This window comes from Hyalella azteca, unplaced genomic scaffold (assembly GCF_000764305.2).
Source record: "Hyalella azteca isolate HAZT.00-mixed unplaced genomic scaffold, Hazt_2.0.2 contig15286, whole genome shotgun sequence".
NCBI lineage: Eukaryota > Metazoa > Arthropoda > Malacostraca > Amphipoda > Hyalellidae > Hyalella > Hyalella azteca.
Window position 1 is genome coordinate 4280 of NW_025945143.1, and position 17331 is coordinate 21610.

The 17331-nt window shown below is 40.2% G+C and overlaps 1 protein-coding gene across 1 annotated transcript; it reads left to right on the top strand.

Annotated features, from left to right (window-relative positions):
• Positions 1-5536: 5536 nt before the first annotated feature.
• Positions 5537-14587, top strand: LOC108681917 (two pore channel protein 1). Its single transcript, XM_047884358.1, has 15 exons — positions 5537-6189; positions 6413-6577; positions 6939-7067; positions 7580-7710; positions 8332-8514; positions 9078-9177; positions 9630-9810; positions 10526-10680; positions 11212-11335; positions 11611-11779; positions 12004-12174; positions 12940-13088; positions 13597-13755; positions 13934-14041; positions 14121-14587. The coding sequence occupies exons 1-15, from the start codon at positions 5866-5868 to the stop codon at positions 14585-14587; spliced, it is 2715 nt and encodes a 904-aa protein (XP_047740314.1). The 5' UTR covers positions 5537-5865.
• Positions 14588-17331: the final 2744 nt, after the last annotated feature.

Genomic DNA, 17331 nt, shown 5'->3' on the forward strand with positions numbered 1-17331 from the left:
CACTGCAGCTGACCCACCACAGCGAACAACTCGCTCAGGTCGTCGAGTCAATTTCCGCCCTAAAGCCGATTTTATATATTATTGATCATTATGTCTCCGACATCTGGCGGGGTACTACTGTAGTGTTAAGGCATTTTGCGACTTTTATTTTGTAATAAGATTATGATTTACCTTTACCTTGGCAACACCGGTAGGAAGTTAACGTCGCGCACAGAATTTTCTCGTTAGTCATTATTGTTCGGCTGATCCCCGCTGCAGGTTAGTTTAAGCTCTAATATGTTCCTTTTTATTGTCTGAATAATTGATATATTGTATTATTATTCCTCTTCATTCATCTTCAACGACGATCACGTATTAGATTCAATCTTCAACAGATACGCACGTTGCCAAGGGTATTATTCTTTACACTATTTTTCCATCTTAATATTATATTCATAGCCCACCTTTTGTTAATTTGCCTTGCAGTAAAATCTCAGTTCCAGTCTCTTTCATTTTCATTCTTGTTTTACTGTGTGGGTAATGACTGGCACTTACCCCACAGCATCACCAATCATGGTGGGAAATGAAGTTATAACAGACTCAGAAAGAAAAGCCAGTGTCATTGCAGCAGAATATGCCACCTTAATTGCTACACAGCAACTGCGCCTAAATGGGGCTCCATTTCTCTTGCCAGTAACAGTGGCCCTGATGGATGACTCTCAACTCCCCTATAATGGCAACTTTTCATATTCAGAACTAACAGACTGCATTAAACATTTGAATAATTTGGCCACAGGACATGACTATATACACAATGCAATGCTAAAACACCTCCCACTTCAGTATGAAAAGTGGCTACTCAGATTATTTAACCACAGCTTCCAAAACTGCTGTATCCCTAACACATGGAAGAAGGCCCTAGTGCTTCCTATTCTAAAGCCTGGAAAGTCTGCTCTGGACCCTAAAGCATATCGGCCCATCTCGTTGCTCCCCTGCATCCCAAAATTAATGGAACGTTTGGTTTGCAATCGATTAAACTTTCAGTTGGAATCAAGTGGAGCATTAAGTGCAACTCAGTGTGGATTCAGACGGCGCCTTTGCACTCTTGACCAGGCGGCTAGATTGGAGAAGTGTGTGAGAGAAACACTTATCAACTGTCTAGTATGTATAGCAGTCTTTTTTGACTTGAGCTCAGCGTATGACTGTGTATGGCATCTGGGCCTCTTATATAAATTACAGCAAAAAGGGATAAGAGGAAAGATGTTGGCATGGATTAGAGAATATCTAGACAACCGATCATTCAGGGTTCTCTTTGAAGGAGCTAAATCACCTGAACACATCATCACCAGAGGAGTTCCCCAGGGAGCCATACTATCTCCCACATTATTCAATGTAATGCTCTCAGATCTCCCTCATGTCCAAGGGGTGGCACTAGCAGAATATGCTGATGACATTGCCATCTACTGCAGGGGCTCTAACTTGGAAGAAGTGCAAGCCTGTATACAGGCACAAGTAAATCTAATGTTTAATTGGACCCAAACTTGGGGATTCAGACTGAACTCAGAAAAAACTAAGGCCATGCTGTTCACTCGTAAGAACATCGATAACCCTCAAGTTAAAATTGATAATATAAGTATTGATTTTGTCAGAACGTATAAGTATTTGGGCCTCGTGCTTGACTCCCCAGCTTTGGGATGGAAAGACCATATAAATTACCTCAGAGATAGCTGTATTGGGCGTGTAAATGTGATGCAGGCAATGTCAGCTCATCATTGGGGAGCAGATAGAGAAGTTTTGCTCAAATTTTACAAGGCAGTGGTAAGAAGTAAGCTGGACTATGGCTCCATGTTTTATGAGACAGCGGCAAATAGCTATCTAGAGAAACTAAACAAAATTCAGAACAGATGTATCAGGTTAGCCGTTGGGGCAAGGAAGACCTCCCCTATAATTTCTCTGGAGGTGGAAAGTGNGGCCACATTGGACTGGTCTTCAGAGGCTCCCGCAAATCTGAAACGAAACGAGTCTGAGTCTCTGACACTGACAGTCTGTCACTCTGACTCTAATAGTAGGCCTAATAGGCTAATACTGTGTCAGACAGTCAGTGATGTTATGGTCGTGGTGCGGGTCGGCAGGATGAATAAATAATTTGCAAACTGTAGGAATTCTTGTTGGGTAACAGCCAACTGGCTACAACTCATCTTGTTTGTTAATTCTTACCATGTTCACTTCAATGACTTCATTATTGTTCAGTTCAAATTTCAGTGCCTTCACTCAGTTCACTGGCACTGCCTTGAACTGTTGATCCTGTCTCTTATACACATCTAGATGTGTATAAGAGACAGGTCCCTCGCCGATCAAGTTGGAGTAGGAGAAGAACTGGTTCGGCATAAGTTTGCCCAATCACTTCCGCCCAACATAGGCACCTATCATCGCTTCGCAGAAACAAACTCCACTAAGAGAGCTCGGTACGCTGGCAGACCAATTGATGCCTTTTTCTGACCAGCAAGTGCAGACACGGGTCAATGCCGCAATCCAGCCGCAGAGCAAGCCACAAGATTACGCGCCACGACGCCAACGGGAGAACAATTTTCAACCGGTTGGTCTGCAGCCGTTTTCTCCTCGTCAGCGCCCTAAAGTCTGCCGTGCGCATTTGTATTTTGCAGAGGCTGCTCGTATGTGTAAACCATGGTGCAAGTGGCCAAACAAAAATAACTGCCGTATCCTAGCAAACTCTCGCCCATCTTCACCTCGTCAGTCTCCATGCCAATCTCCCACACGTCAATCTCCTCGTCGTTCATCTCAGTCGGAAAACTAGTTGCTCGGGTCGACCTCGCATCTGGAGTCGACCCACCGCTACACCATATTCAATATTCCCAATGCCAATGGTAGTCAGTCATCTGTTCATTTTTAATTTCCTCATTTACTTGATTCAGAATTGAGTCTAAAAAACTCTCTGCTTTGCCACTAATTGAGCAGAGAGGTGCAGATTTGATCCCAGCTCTGTGCGCCAGTTTCTGGTCAAAATTGGCAAGGACTTAGCCAGGGCGCAGAGGGTGGATTTAGCGTTGCCAATATATGGGTTTTTAAGCCCTAAGCGTTTGCGTTGCCAGGTAACATAGTGACATCTGACAAACCAGAAATTTTTTAGAATCAGTTCATTTTTAATTTCCTCATTTACCTAAGATTTAAACCAATTTCTTATGTATGATAAGGCTGCCCGACTGAGGAGGCCGGGCAGTTAAGCACGTCAGAATTGTAGCAGCAAGTTGCAAGTTTGAGACCGCAAGATGCTTTGAATGTTCTGCAATGTTAAGAATCAGCAACAGGTAACAGGCCTACTGCTGACCAGTGACCACTATGCAGAGACTACTCCAAACATAGAAAAAACCTAGCTGATCAACGAAAATCTCGCAGGTTAGGTCCAGTTAGGAACAGGTGTCATCTGAAAGATCGGTCTGTATTTCTATTGTTTTATTTGTATGCATGTTTCACTGTGCCAGAGAGTGGTTGAATATTGCAAGATCTTTGGTGACGCTTCACTAGCAAAATTTATGCCTTCAGAAGATCTTGCTGACACATTTAGATTGAAATTCTTGCATTTAATATATTTGTCAGTCTTCGGCCAACTATTTAAAAAAGTAAGGTTTCTGATATGTTGGATGGATCAGCATGCAGTGAAGCTTGTCCAGAAATCACTTGCGATGAGTTCCTGCCAAAAAAATGTAAACATCAAGCTTACGATTACGTAGTTGCGGTTACATTAGAGCGGTCAGACGAAATTATCAAATGTTCAGTAATTCAGTTGACACTTGCTGTACAATCAGACTGTTTTTAGGGTAAAATTAGTTATTTGGGGTAATACGTGCATGCAACCTTGTAAATAAGTTTGTGGCTTGTAAATAGTTTTTCATTACTTAGCATAAATGGCTTTTCATTAAAAATTACCCGTCGATGCATCTTAAAATTACCTGGCGACGCTTAGGGCTTAAAAACCCATATATTGGAACGCTGCATCCACCCTCTGCGCCCTGGACCGCTGATTACTGCCTACAGCCTACTAAAAGCTGAAACTGCTATTATTATATTATTAATAATTTACAGCTTAGTTTTTGCACATCTCTGGAGTCTGGACTCTGGACTCTGGCTCCCACAGCCCGCATTAATACTTGAAGTTAATAGGTCCTAGGAGACTAGGACTTGGGGGTGGGGTGTCCCATATTATATTATGCCTTAAGGGGTGTCCCTTACCCTTATTTGGGCCGCAGAGGCAATGGCCAACCGGTGATTTTTTAAAATCGGTGCATTTTCTATTTCTCATTCATTTAAGATTTATACCAATATCTTATGTAGGCCTATGAGGCTATGATGATTCTGATTGATGATGCTGGTAGGCATCATCACATCATGATAGTGCTTTGCTGGTCTACTTATAGTAAGAGTTAAGACTTACAATTGAACTATTTGAAGGCTTGAAGCCTGAAGGAGAGTCTAAAAGCTCTCTGCTATGCTACATACTATGCTTATTCCTTAATATCCAGTCATGACACATGTGGAAATGGCTGCCATTTTGTTTTGGATAGAGATAAAAAAAAATCTGTCAATGAAGTTTCAAAGCTGACACCTGTTTGCAACTTTTTTATGCAAAATTTTTAATTTGACAAAAATATTTTCTACAGACCTTGCTACGTAGCAGAAGTAGGTACTTTTTTAAAATATCAGTTATAAACATTTTTTCAGGAATTCATAGAGCTAGTGCTAGTGAACATATAATTTCTAAACTTCCTTTATCAGTTATGCCACATAGATAGAAAAATTGTGGAAGTTTACACCAATATTTTTAGTTTTGAAATATTTCAATTAGTTTTGCTGCTATAAAATTTTTACCCTATGGCAGAAGGCTGTCCCTATTTTTCCTACCCATCCCTTCTACCCCATCCATCCTTTATTTCCCCATCCATCCCTTATTACCCCATCCATCCCTTATTACCCCATCCATCCCTTATTACCCCATCCATCCCTTATTACCCCATCCATCCCTTATTACCCCATCCATCCCTTTTTACCCCATCCATCCTTTATTACCCTGTCCATCCTTTATTACCCTGTTTTGTAGGTATCTATTGACAATATGCTACTGCAAGCGCTGCAAGACTTTATTGTTATTAGCATGCAAGATGCTGACTTATATCAGACTGACCATGCATGTTATTTCAAATCAAAACCAATTGTGACCTAATTAATAATGAAGATATTTGTTTATAATGTGCTCCTAGGAGCATTATAAGAATTTACTTTTTATTTAAATATTGTGTCAGCTCCATTTTTGTGTAGATATATCTATACCTCTCAGGCTCTCAGAAACACTTACATTGCCTGACTTGTGGCAGGTCTAGAAGTTTTAGTGAGCCTAGAATATACCTAGTATCCTAAATTATCTTCCACTCTAATTTGCTGAAATTTTCTTCTCATTGATCCTTCTTACTTCTCATTTTAGTTGATTTGTTTTGTATTTGATCAAATTTCATCTTTTTTTTTATTGACTGTTTGGCTGCTAATATTGTGCAAAATTTTTATTTTTTTTAATTCTATTCAGTTTCTAAAGTATCTTCACTTTTGTGAAGAAATGGAATAGCAAAAATGTGCATGATGGACAACACTGACAATGAAAATGATCATTGTACTACAATGCATGCCAATTCATATATTTCTATTTCATTTCTCCAGCAGTTCTTGTTAATCAGGAGCTGAATCATAATTGTGGTTTTGTTTCTTCCAAACTAAGTGCTTCTAAGTTGAGTTAAAAGCAAATAGAGCTGCAACCAGATTTCCAGATAGTTTTTATGTGCTGCTAAATCTCCAGATGCTCAATTTTCTGATATCTTGGCCATGAGTAACAGTCCATCCATGAGGCAAGCTCCTGCTCACTCCTGTGATAGCTCGTACATTATGCCTGCCAACTCAAGTCAACTCGAGGAGTCTTCTCACACTCAGCACTCATTTATGAGACAACTGAGGTTCAGCAGCAGTGTTACTGAACCTGATGGCAGCATTCCTGACACAAACAGCACTTTGGCCATTATTGGACCTAACAATGAGACTGAGGTTCCAAGGGTGACTTTTGAAGACCAAGCAGCATCTTCAGGATCAACTCCAAGCAATAATGAAAACATTTGGCAGATGAATTACCATGAGGCTGCTATCTTCCTTCAAGTAGGTTTTATCTAACATTACTTGATCACATTTTCTTGATTTATTCAGAACAAGCACATCTGGATTTGTTTTATTTAAATATTCAAATTATAAAATCTCTAATAACTTAGTGTTTGTTCCATGATTCGGTACATTTTATTTGAAAATTTTCATATGTTCCAGTTCTTTGGCTATATATGAAATTTTATGGAATATAAATGTTCAATATATATTTTTTTTGCAGGAAGGGGAAGACAATGATAAATTTGACAGCCACCCCAGAGATAGAGGATCCTTGCCAGCATACCTCTTGTCTCACTCTCTGTGGTTTTACTCCCTCGACCTTTTTGCTTCAGTTCTGCTACTGTCTTTGGCTGCTGCTGAGAGACCGGCTGTGTATATATTTAAGGTTTGTTTATTTTTATTTTTTTCCCTACAAAACTTTCTCAATTTTTCTTATGAAACCCAACTAATTTCTTCAGTTCTTTAGTGTATTATAACTTCTAAATAGGTAAGTCTACTGATTTATATACCTATTGCTTGATAAATGTGGCAATTCTGGTATTAATGATCTGAAAGTATATTTTTTTTCATACCAGGTTAACTTAACAGTAGATCATCAAAATTAGCTTCATGTATTACTAGTTATCTCACAAGTTGGTAAAAGAACTGTGAACCCCTTCCTGTTATCTTTTGAAATTTTGGCAATAAATTTCAAGATGCAGCTGTGTGCAAATTATCAAATGATTCTAACTGATGATATTTTGCAGGATTTGAATGCAGGGATCCATGCTACTGTGGAGCTATTTGCTCTAGGCGTGTTGGGCATCAGCATTGTGCTGCAGCTCAAGTGGAGAGGCTGGCGCAATTTCTCTAAACACACTCGCTCTATGATTAAAGTTGGTAACAATACTATCATGTGGTCTAATCTCAAATTATATTTACATAGTGAATTTCAAATGGCCACTTCACATATATTTATAAATTTAAGTTTTCTGCTAAATATTGCTTGTGAATCATAATTTAATTATTAGATCAGTCAATAGAAGTTACATATTGTCCATAGTATTTTCAAATTAATCTTTTGTAAAAATTGTATGTACATTTCTCTGATTTAGAATTAAATTAATATTCTGTGGTGCTGAATGAAGGTTGTTCTGCGCTATCTATCATGTTTGCTTGCTAAATTTATGTACTGTTTTTTTTTCACTTTATATCATAATACATTACCTACTTGTTTGGGCAGTGTTAAAAGTTCCTATTTTTTGTAGCACATATTGCCTGACGTTGATATTTGATAGCTCCAATATCTTTTCTTACATTGCTTAACTGTCAATTATCAATGCAAGTGCAACTATTTCTATTGAAAATTATAATGTGTGTATTTAACTGCAATTATGGTAATGCTCAGTGCGGGGCGTGGCTGGTGATGGTGGCAGAAGCGATTACCGTCATCATCCGCAACTCTAGTCACTTCAGAGCCACGCGAGCCTTGCGCCCCATCTTCCTTCTTGATAACCGCTACCTTGGAGGTGTCAGGAGGTACCCAACTTTCTGACATTTATTGAACATGTTTACGAGATTGTTCACACACAGGTTGGGTATTAAAACAGAAGTTATGGACATAAATTAACAAAACTCTCTCTGACTGAGAGAGTTTTGAAGATGGCCCGGGCAAGCCACCATCATTTGAACTGAGCCAGAAAATGGTGGTGAGAGATTAGTCTCAGTTTGGTCCTAACAGATTTTTTCAATGGAGATCATAGTGGAAACTTGTATACTGGAGTTTTTCAGTCTTACTATTTAAGTAGTTTTGGTTATAAAATTTTGCTGAAGCTTTCATCTTGATTAGCAATAGCTGACTCCTAGTGAGGTATTCACACACTGTGACAACATTGTTCCATACAAACAAAGATATTTTTGAACGAACTCAAAAGTGTAAAATTCAATCCTGTAGTGGCTAGTGAATCATCAAGTAGAGCAAATCCTTGTATGATTGTACCATATGCACATTGTACATCCCAGATTCATACAAACAAAGATGTTTTTGAACGAACTCATAAGTATAAAATTCAACACTGTATCTTGCTTAATCTGGCTAATGAATCGTTAAGTACAACAAATCCTTGTATGATTGTACCATATTCACATTGTACATACCAGATTCATGCGTCAGCTGCTGCAGTCTGTGCCTCCGGTGCTGGAGATAATGGCTATCCTGATGTTGGTGCTCACAGTCTTCACCACTCTGGGGTATTATTTGTTCAGCCCGTACCAAGACGACCCTTACTTCACCACGCTCGGACAATCTTTTGTGTCCCTCTTTGTGCTTCTCACAACAGCCAAGTGAGATACTTTTATATTTCTTTCATTATTATTTAATTATTTATTCTATTTCTATTACTTTTTTCAGATTCCCTTGCAGACAAACATTTTTCGTGATATAATAACATAGCTTTGAAATTTTTTCCTGCCACAGTTTTGTGAACCAGCCTTATTGCACTATCATTTAAATTTAAAAATAATTCAATTCAAACGCTATTAAATTGTGTATTAACTTGAAATATGCTGTTCAATTTGGTGAAGTAATTTGATTGACCAGAGTGTATTATATGCACATGCTCTTTATGATGCTTTTCAAGAAAATGTTTTTCAAGCTTAGTGTAGCTCTCCTTGTGGAATACTTAATTTATATTTTGAATTTTATCTCCCTAAGAGGATTTAATAATTCTGAAATATTTCTGACATTAAATTTTTACCAACTGTCAATTAATGTTATTTCCTTTATTGTACTGAATAGACAAAAGTAAAAAACGTTCGTAAATGAAGCCTTAGCTAACTTTATGACAGTAAAGTGACTGATATTAATATTACTATTAGTGATAGGTATTAAAGTTGGAGTATTGCAGCTTCCCTGACGTGATGATGCCGGCCTACGCTCGCAACCGCTGCAGTGCCGCCTTCTTCATCCTCTACCTCGCCGTCACACTCTACTGCATCATGAACTTCGTGAGCTCTTTTCTCGTCTTTCTCTTTCACTAGTTGTTTGATATGGCTCCCATATTTATTTTATAGCGCCATAAATGGAAAGTTTGTTCGGCATGCCCACTAGACATTTTTTTGTGCGGCTCGCACATTTATTCATTAAGGTCCAGTATTCTTTTACAAGGTCACATTATTTATTTTTCAAGGCCTGGTGTTCAATTTGTATTTCATTTGTCATTGTGTCTTGCTTGGTCTGACCTAGCGCCTCCTTATTGCTCCTCTTGTCACGTCATATCTCCCCACATATCCTCCCTTACGTCCTCCTCATGCTCTCCCCTCTTCTCTCTGCTCATCAACACCTCCCCCACGCCCCATAGCACATGCCCCATGCCCCCTAACACCTTCCCCATGCCCCCTAGCACCTCCCCATGCCCCCTAACACCTCCCCATGCTTGTAACGCTCCCCCCACCACCAGCTGATGGCGATCGTGTTCGTGGTGTTCAGCGGCATCGAGAAGGAGAAGTTCAGGAAGTTGCTGCTGCACAAGCGCCACGCCTGTCAGCTCGCCTTCCGCCTGCTCGTGTCCCGCAGCTGCCCCCACGCCATATCCTACACGCGCTTCACGGGGCTCCTTAAGTTCTATAAGCCTAAAGCCAGTGAGTCCGCGTCGTAGCTATTGATAAACCACGCTCATGTTTACTGTTTCTAAAACACGTGCGATCGATGACCAGAGAATTCGTTGATTTATATTATCAGCGAGTGGAACTTTTCTTCAGATGTTTCTAAAACTGGCACCTGTTTACCTCAGTCCGTCGCTGTTGTGAGTTTAAATAACGTACTTTTAACAAAACAACGTCGGTTATGTCGAATTTCTTCTCATTATTTTCATTCTCTAAACAGTCCCTGTTTGTAGGTCTATGAATACATGCGAGTAGTATCTGCGATGCCGTTCTATTAAATGAAAATGTCTGTTTACGTGAAGCGCCTGGGCATTAAAATTACTAGTATAGTTATGTACTAGATCTTGGGTTACTGCTTGCCAGTGAAGAGACTACCAACAAGCGACCTTATGTCTGAGTTGTGTTTCTGGTCGCCTACATAATAAACTAATTTTGATTTTTTATAATAGACGGAAAATCGTTTTCCCTCTTATACCTACCAGCTTTATTTAGCTTCTATTTCATTTTCATTTTTTTTATCATTAATCATTTTAAAACTAAACATAGTTAGTATAAATATCTTATCATCATAATCTCTTTCATTAGAGATAATTAATGACTTCTCTTCTTAGAATTTACCTGACTGTCGAGCGCTTGGAGAGTTTCCAATTGAATATTGTAGTCTTGAAAAAAATGTATTTGCTGCTTTGAGACGCGCGACAGTTCTATCAAGTATACATCGCGTGCGGCCTGCAGTGGCGACCCACCGACCCTGAGCCTGCGTGGTACTGCCACCTGCCGGCGCCAGGACCTGCCGTGGGGGCGGCCATCAGGAAGATGGTCACCTCACCTGTGTGGGAGGCCTTTGTGTGTCAGTCTTAGTGACTAACTCGTTTATTATGCATGTATAACCTTGCTGAAAATTTGACCCTGCCTGATAAGATGCGTTGTTGGTCGACATTGCTTTATTTCCATCTATGGATTTCTTAGAGAAAAATATTTACGTTACAAAGTTCAAGTTGTAAGCCAGGCGTTTCTTGAAAACTTTTTATTCAATGTTTCGTAAAAAACTTTTTATCAGATGCTTTGATGAAACCGTGACTTTTGTTTCCTTAAAAATTGTTCCAAGTGAGTTTTTCTACTGACATCATCTCTTCTCACATTCAATTTGGCAGTTCCATATAGCTAAGTACGATTAGATTACGTAAACTTGTATCAAACCACACTTTATTGTTCTTCATAATCATATTTATAATGTTTTTTTTAAATCGTATTTTGAATAGTTTTGCCTAGTTTGCGCCATACTTTCAGGATAATTTGGAAGTGATTATGAAATCTGTTGATAAATAGATTTTTCTGAAATAATCTAAAATTTTGTAATGCTGACAAATGTCCTTTGTAGACCTGGTGATATGCAGCAATGGCGTAGAGCTTCTGATCGTAACTTTCTTCGCGTCCGCGGGGGGCGGCAGCCTGCCTGTTGAGGCGCACGTCTCGTGGTTCCAGCTCATCTTTATTGTGTGTCAGTGCCCACTGTGCTGTGTTGCTTGCATATTCTGTGTGAGCAGAATATAACGTTGCTTGTATAATCTGTGTGAACAGAATATACCGTTGCTTGTATATTCTGTGTCAACAGAATACAGTGTATATTCTGTCCGACCTTGCTGCGTAGCTTGTATATTGTTTGCGAGTGCCCACTGTGCTGTGCACAAAACGGTAATATATATCTCTTCCCTAGCATGCTACGGTATGTTCTATTGAATACTATATTGAAGTATTGACTGAGTTTATGTTCAGTCTACAGCTGCGAGGTGCTGCTGAAGCTGCTGGGTCTTGGTGTCACTGAGTACTTCAGTTGTGGCTGGAACATTTTTGACATCACCGTCACGCTGCTCAGCATTGCTGGAGTTATAGCAGAGGCCTTCTATCGGTCCTTCCACTACATCGTCATTCTCAGGCTTCTCAGGTGCGGTTTATTATCAACACATCAATCAATAGATTACTTTTGAATAATTTCTTAATTTTCATTGTGTATTATCTATTTGGGTTTGGTACTGCGTCTTGCTTCGTCACAATTTTGCTTTTGACTGCCATGTTAATAGCCTTTGTTTTTGACGATAGCATTTTTATTTCATTTTGACCAAGTTTTTGAACACTAGGTTTGCTCACAAACTATTACCTGGCACGCAGGTTGTTGCGCCTGTTCCGCATACGGCGTCGGTACCGGGAGGTATTCGAGACGATGTTGCTGCTGGCTCCCCGTGTGATGTCCGCGTGTGTGGTCATCATCCTCATCTACTACTTCTTCGCCATCATCGGCATGGAGATGTTCTCACCGTACAACCTTGAGAACTGTTGCGTGTAAGAGCCCAGTGGTAGAGTTGGTAGAAGGTACTTTATTGGTGGAGTTTGGCAGAAATAGTTTTTTAATGGTAGGTTTTCTTGTAGGCCAGAATAGTGTAAGTATGTGGAAAGCAAGAAATTTTGTGGGTATAGAGAACAACCGCCGTGCGTGATGGAGTACCTACCTGCAGGAATCCTGCATGAAAGTTATTATTGCCGTACTAGCAATGAAGGGCTTATGGATGTGCGTGTGGCAAGCGTGTGAGTTTCAGAATTTTTGTTTTCATGTTTTCAATATGAATGTATGTATGATGGTAGTAGAGGTGGGGACCTTCTGTTTTGTGTTAGGGCAGGCGCGCTAGGTGTGAATGGACGTACAGGTGGAATGAAATACAGGTGGAATGAAAGGAGAGAAGATAAATGTTTTATGTGTGATGGGGATGAGAAGGAAACTGTAGAGCACTTGTTGATGGAATGTGGGGCGTAAATTGTTTTAGTACGTGGTTTTAATTTTTTGCGATTGTCAAATTTTTATATTTTTTCTTAGGACAGCTGTGAATATGGTATATTTGAACTTTTTTATTAACATAAGAGTGTGAACTTTTAATTTTTTTGATGCTAGTAAAAGTTTTTTAGGCAGCGTGCATGACCGATTTAAAGGTCGTGACCGTAGGTCACCACGCACCCCAATTCCAATTCCATATTCGCAATTTCAAATTGTTAACATCTCATGCGCTTGTTATATTCGTAACAACTTGTTAATTCTTAGATTGTTGCGTGCAGGAACAGCACAGTTGAGCAGTACTACAAGGCTGACAACAGCTCTGCGTATCAGAGCTACTATTACCTCAACAACTTTGACAACATCTTCATGGCGGGAGTGACGCTCTTCGAGCTCACAGTCGTCAACAACTGGTTCATCATCATGGAAGGTGATTCTTATTAATATTTTACTCAATTAGGTAGGTATTTTGTTTGTTATTTATACATAAGTTGATTTTTACTGCGTGCTGCAATTTATTCCATTTAAGTCTCTGTCATGCGTTTTTAGTCGGAGCTTTAGGTTACCTATGTTATGTTGCTTTAAAACCTGTTTAGTTTAATCTCACTTGGTACCATTATTCATGACTTAGCGGCTTCAGAAATTTTTGAAATCTAACACTAATTTAAGGAGTTTGATGCACTTGATGAATTATCTCGATCGCACTAACTTGTGGCGAATGCCATTTTTCTCGCGTTACAAAGAATGTTAAAATTTCAGTTTGAAATTAATGAATTTTTTAAACAATGGGAAAATTTAAACACCGGTAAGCCTGACTTCTTTTTCCACCTGATGGGCTCATGACGGAAAGAAACGTTACATCACATTTATGATAAATGAAATGTAACTACAATTCGACAGGCTTACCTGTCATTAATCTAAATATTTTTCTGTCGCAGGCTACGCGTTTGTGTGTGGTGATGGGTCGCGCGTGTTCTTTATGCTCTTCTACATGGTGATGATGGTTGTGATGAGCGTAGTGCTTGCCTTCATCATCGAGGCCTTCACTTTCAGGATGCAGTATAATCAAACCGTCAACAAAAACAGATCCAAGCCAAGTGAGTGAAGCATGTTAATAAATTTTTTACCTGCCACAGCGCTATGATTTCCTCGAGTCATTTCATTGCAGATTATTGACAACGAACGCTTGTACCTTTAATTTTTGCAATTAATGTGCAAACTCCTACACTGAACGCAGCTTGCATGCCACTGTCTAACTTTTTCCTGGCGTTACAGAGTCTGAAGTGACGCGCGTGCTGCTGAGCCTGACTCCTGACGAGGTGGAGTTCGTCTACCGCGACGCCCTGGACACGCAATCGGTGCTGCAGTACGCGCACGACCGATGCAGGAGAACGTGATACTCACGCAGGGGAGGAGGAGGGGCAAGTCGATGTGGAGCAAGTGGAGACGTGGGTGGCTACAGACGGGGAAACGCGGCTTGTGGCACCTGGCGGCGATGACGATGTCGCGAGGACTATAAAGAAGCGGTCAGGGTCAGTCGTGAGCAACCTCTTGGAGTGGTGGAAGTCCGAGAGCGCGGACGGTCATGAGGAGGATGAAATTGTCACGAATGACATTTGGGGAGTTGATGAAGATGAGCTGTTCTCTGGTAACGTCCCTGCCGCCAGGCGTTCAGAGCCTCGCCTGATCGTTAACGACCTGAATGAGGCCACTAGTTCCTCAGGCGTTCATTTGTCTCCTCATAGGACGAGTGGAAGCACCTCACCTGGTGGTGCTCACGAAGCAAACACCCGCACCCTGCGACTGTGGGACGAACCCTTCACAAATGAACTAACGCTTCGCAGGGACTTGGGTCTGCCAATCCCGTTTTCTAGTCGACAATCACCGAGCGGCGATGGGCAGAGCAATAATGCCACTCAAAACAGATGATGCGATGTCGCAAGCACAGACTCAGTTTAGATTAGTGATATCCACCTGAATCATGAATGTAATTATTGATGTGGTCTCAGTTATGCAATTATTTATAATGTTATATACTTATCATAAGCTCTTAATGTTATTTAATTCTGTAGTTCACAATGCAATACCCGAGCTTATCGTTATTTATTGTTCTACCATTTACTCCTCGTACATTACTCGATATGCGGCATGATTGATCTGTATTAGATTTATGATTAAGTATACTTAAATTATTTTCAACTTGATAATTTAATATAATTGCATGAAGATTGTAAACTTAAGTTCCTATATTCTGTGCCTAACAATCTTTTGCCATTTTATGTGCAATTTCTACGCCAATGAAGACGGACTGTTGAATTTTACTAGATGAATTTGGGCGGTTTATATCAATGAATTGTGATGCCTATTGGCTCGTATCAACTGATCATTATTTTACTCTCAGGCTTAATGTTGCCCGAGCTTTATTTTATTGTTCTGTTTTTAAAAGATCTTGTGGTGCAGAAAACGTCGAAATTCTGTCGGTGCGGAGTGAGACTTGACCTTGTGGGTCTGCTTGGTGCCAGTAAGGAACCTGGTCGTTGTAATGTATTCCCTTCTTCCATTGAGTGCCATGGAAATTGTTCGCTTCCTATGCACCATCTTAATTCTATGCACCATCTTAATCCTAATCCCTGGTTCGGTGTTATTGTTGCAAGTTTCCCGCTGTCTCTAGTTTAATTATAAAGTAGGTATAGATCTACCTCTTACGACCTCTCTCTTTGTAGAGAATCTTAGTCTGTTATCGCTGTTCAATTGTGATGTAAATAACAAACTGCTATCCGCGACATTCGGTACAAATACTTGAAATACAAGAGCTGTTGTGCTTGAAGGGGCGCGAAGACTGCAAGTTGTAGTAGCTGGCTTGGTTAGATTTCTTATTAGCTTAAGCGTTGGTAAACTTTTTATCTGCCATTAATCCAACTAACTGGCTTGGTTAATTGCTAGACTTGCGCAACATGTTATCATGGTCGATTTCAGTGCCGATCGATTGGTCAATTTCAGTGATGACGTGAAATTGAGTAGCCCTTGCTTAGTGCGATGTAACGTGGCCACTAATGGTTGCTCCGTGCGATGTGTACGCTTTATTGTGATGACGTACTCGGCATGGATGTTGTATGTTCAAGTGATGAGTACACACGCCTACTTAGAGCACGTTGAAGCATAGGTATATTACTCTCATTTATGAACCAATCAACGCATTGACGGTACTCAGACCAGCGTCACATTGAGCACACATCATACTTAGAAGACACTGGTTACGTTACGTTTGGTACCACTGCAAAGTATTGGACCATTTTACTCACCATGTCTCTGACTTCTTGTCTGAGTCTCAAACCCCTGCTCTGTGTGTCCGCAGTATTGTCGAGCCGCTTGCGTAATAACGAGCATAATGTCATCCTATGTATCGTAACATGTTTCTTATACCCAACTTCCTGGTACAGTTACTAAAGAGGAAGCATTCCATCCACAAAAATTTACGTGCAATGCATTGCAATTAACACGATAGTCTTCCAGTGGCTACGTATCATGCGACGTCTCCGTCCTTCCGTAGTAGAAATATTTCATGATCCATAGATCTGTAGTGAGTGTCCTGGTATACCGGACGAGGCTAAGCTAAAATAGCCTATCACTTTCCTGTATGAATTCTCAACGCGCCTCGTGCACAAGTATTTTGTCACAATTTGTATCGTGACATTACAATATGATAAGTAGTGTTACGTTTTATAGTATTAATGTAGTATTTGCGTCTCACGTACCTAATTTATGTAATATGCTTATTTACTCTGCTTCACTTGTTTTCTCAACGGGTAAGTTGTATGATCTAAAGGTATTTCTTAAAGCATCGATCCTGCTCCTTATGCTAAACATGTAGAGTAGTTTATCATTCTAAGCTGCCCCATCAGGGGTGTCTTCTGACGTGTATCTCTGCTTGTCAGAAGTCCTATGGGATTGAGTTCCTAGGTGCATTGTTCCTGAGCGCCTACTACAGAGTTTGTAGTATGTGACTGCAGGTCTCAGTTGTGGGGTTAAGTTATCATGGAGGCAGGTTTCCTTACATTTCTCTTCTCTGTCTCTCTCTCGTTCCTCTTGCGTGCGACCTTTTGTGCGAGTGTCTTCTTTTCTGTTGCATTTCACCTGTCCTTCCTTGTCACTTCGTCTCTTTGAGATGCTAACGCTGCTTGTTTCCAGCTAGCTGCTGGTCACTTGAGACCTTCCGTCCCTTATTGGTGATGACACAATTGAGAAATTGTAAATAATGAAGACCTTCCGCCTTGCTGGCGAAGTTAATTTTTGACCTCTCGCGCGAAATAGCTTCATGGCTGAAGCGCTAGCAAACCATCCTACTACTATTTATTCTAAGCGAGTCTTGCAGTGTATCTTTGCAGACGTAGCGTGCCAACTATGGCGTGAGAATATTGTATAGTTTAGCTTGGATTGAACGCAGCCTAAAATCACCTAATCACATGTGAGTAATCGGATAATTAGGGAAATATGTACCTTTATCATGCTGAAACCACACAGATGTGTTAGGCTATTCAGTTTCTGTATTTATAATTACTGAGGAACATGATTAAACTTCAAATTTCTAGCAAATGTGATCTGATGGGCTATCTTTATAAAAATTTTTATTATCGTTTCAATTGCCTCGAAGCAAGTGATCGATTTAAAAGTAG

Coding starts and splice junctions, on each gene's coding strand:
- LOC108681917 (XM_047884358.1), top strand. CDS start 5,866: ATGAGTAACAGTCCATCCATGAGGCAAGCTCCTGCTCACTCCTGTGAT. Junction 6,190..6,412: donor AGGCTGCTATCTTCCTTCAA/GTAGGTTTTATC, acceptor TTTTTTTTGCAG/GAAGGGGAAGACAATGATAA. Junction 9,811..10,525: donor GTTCTATAAGCCTAAAGCCA/GTGAGTCCGCGT, acceptor TGCTGCTTTGAG/ACGCGCGACAGTTCTATCAA.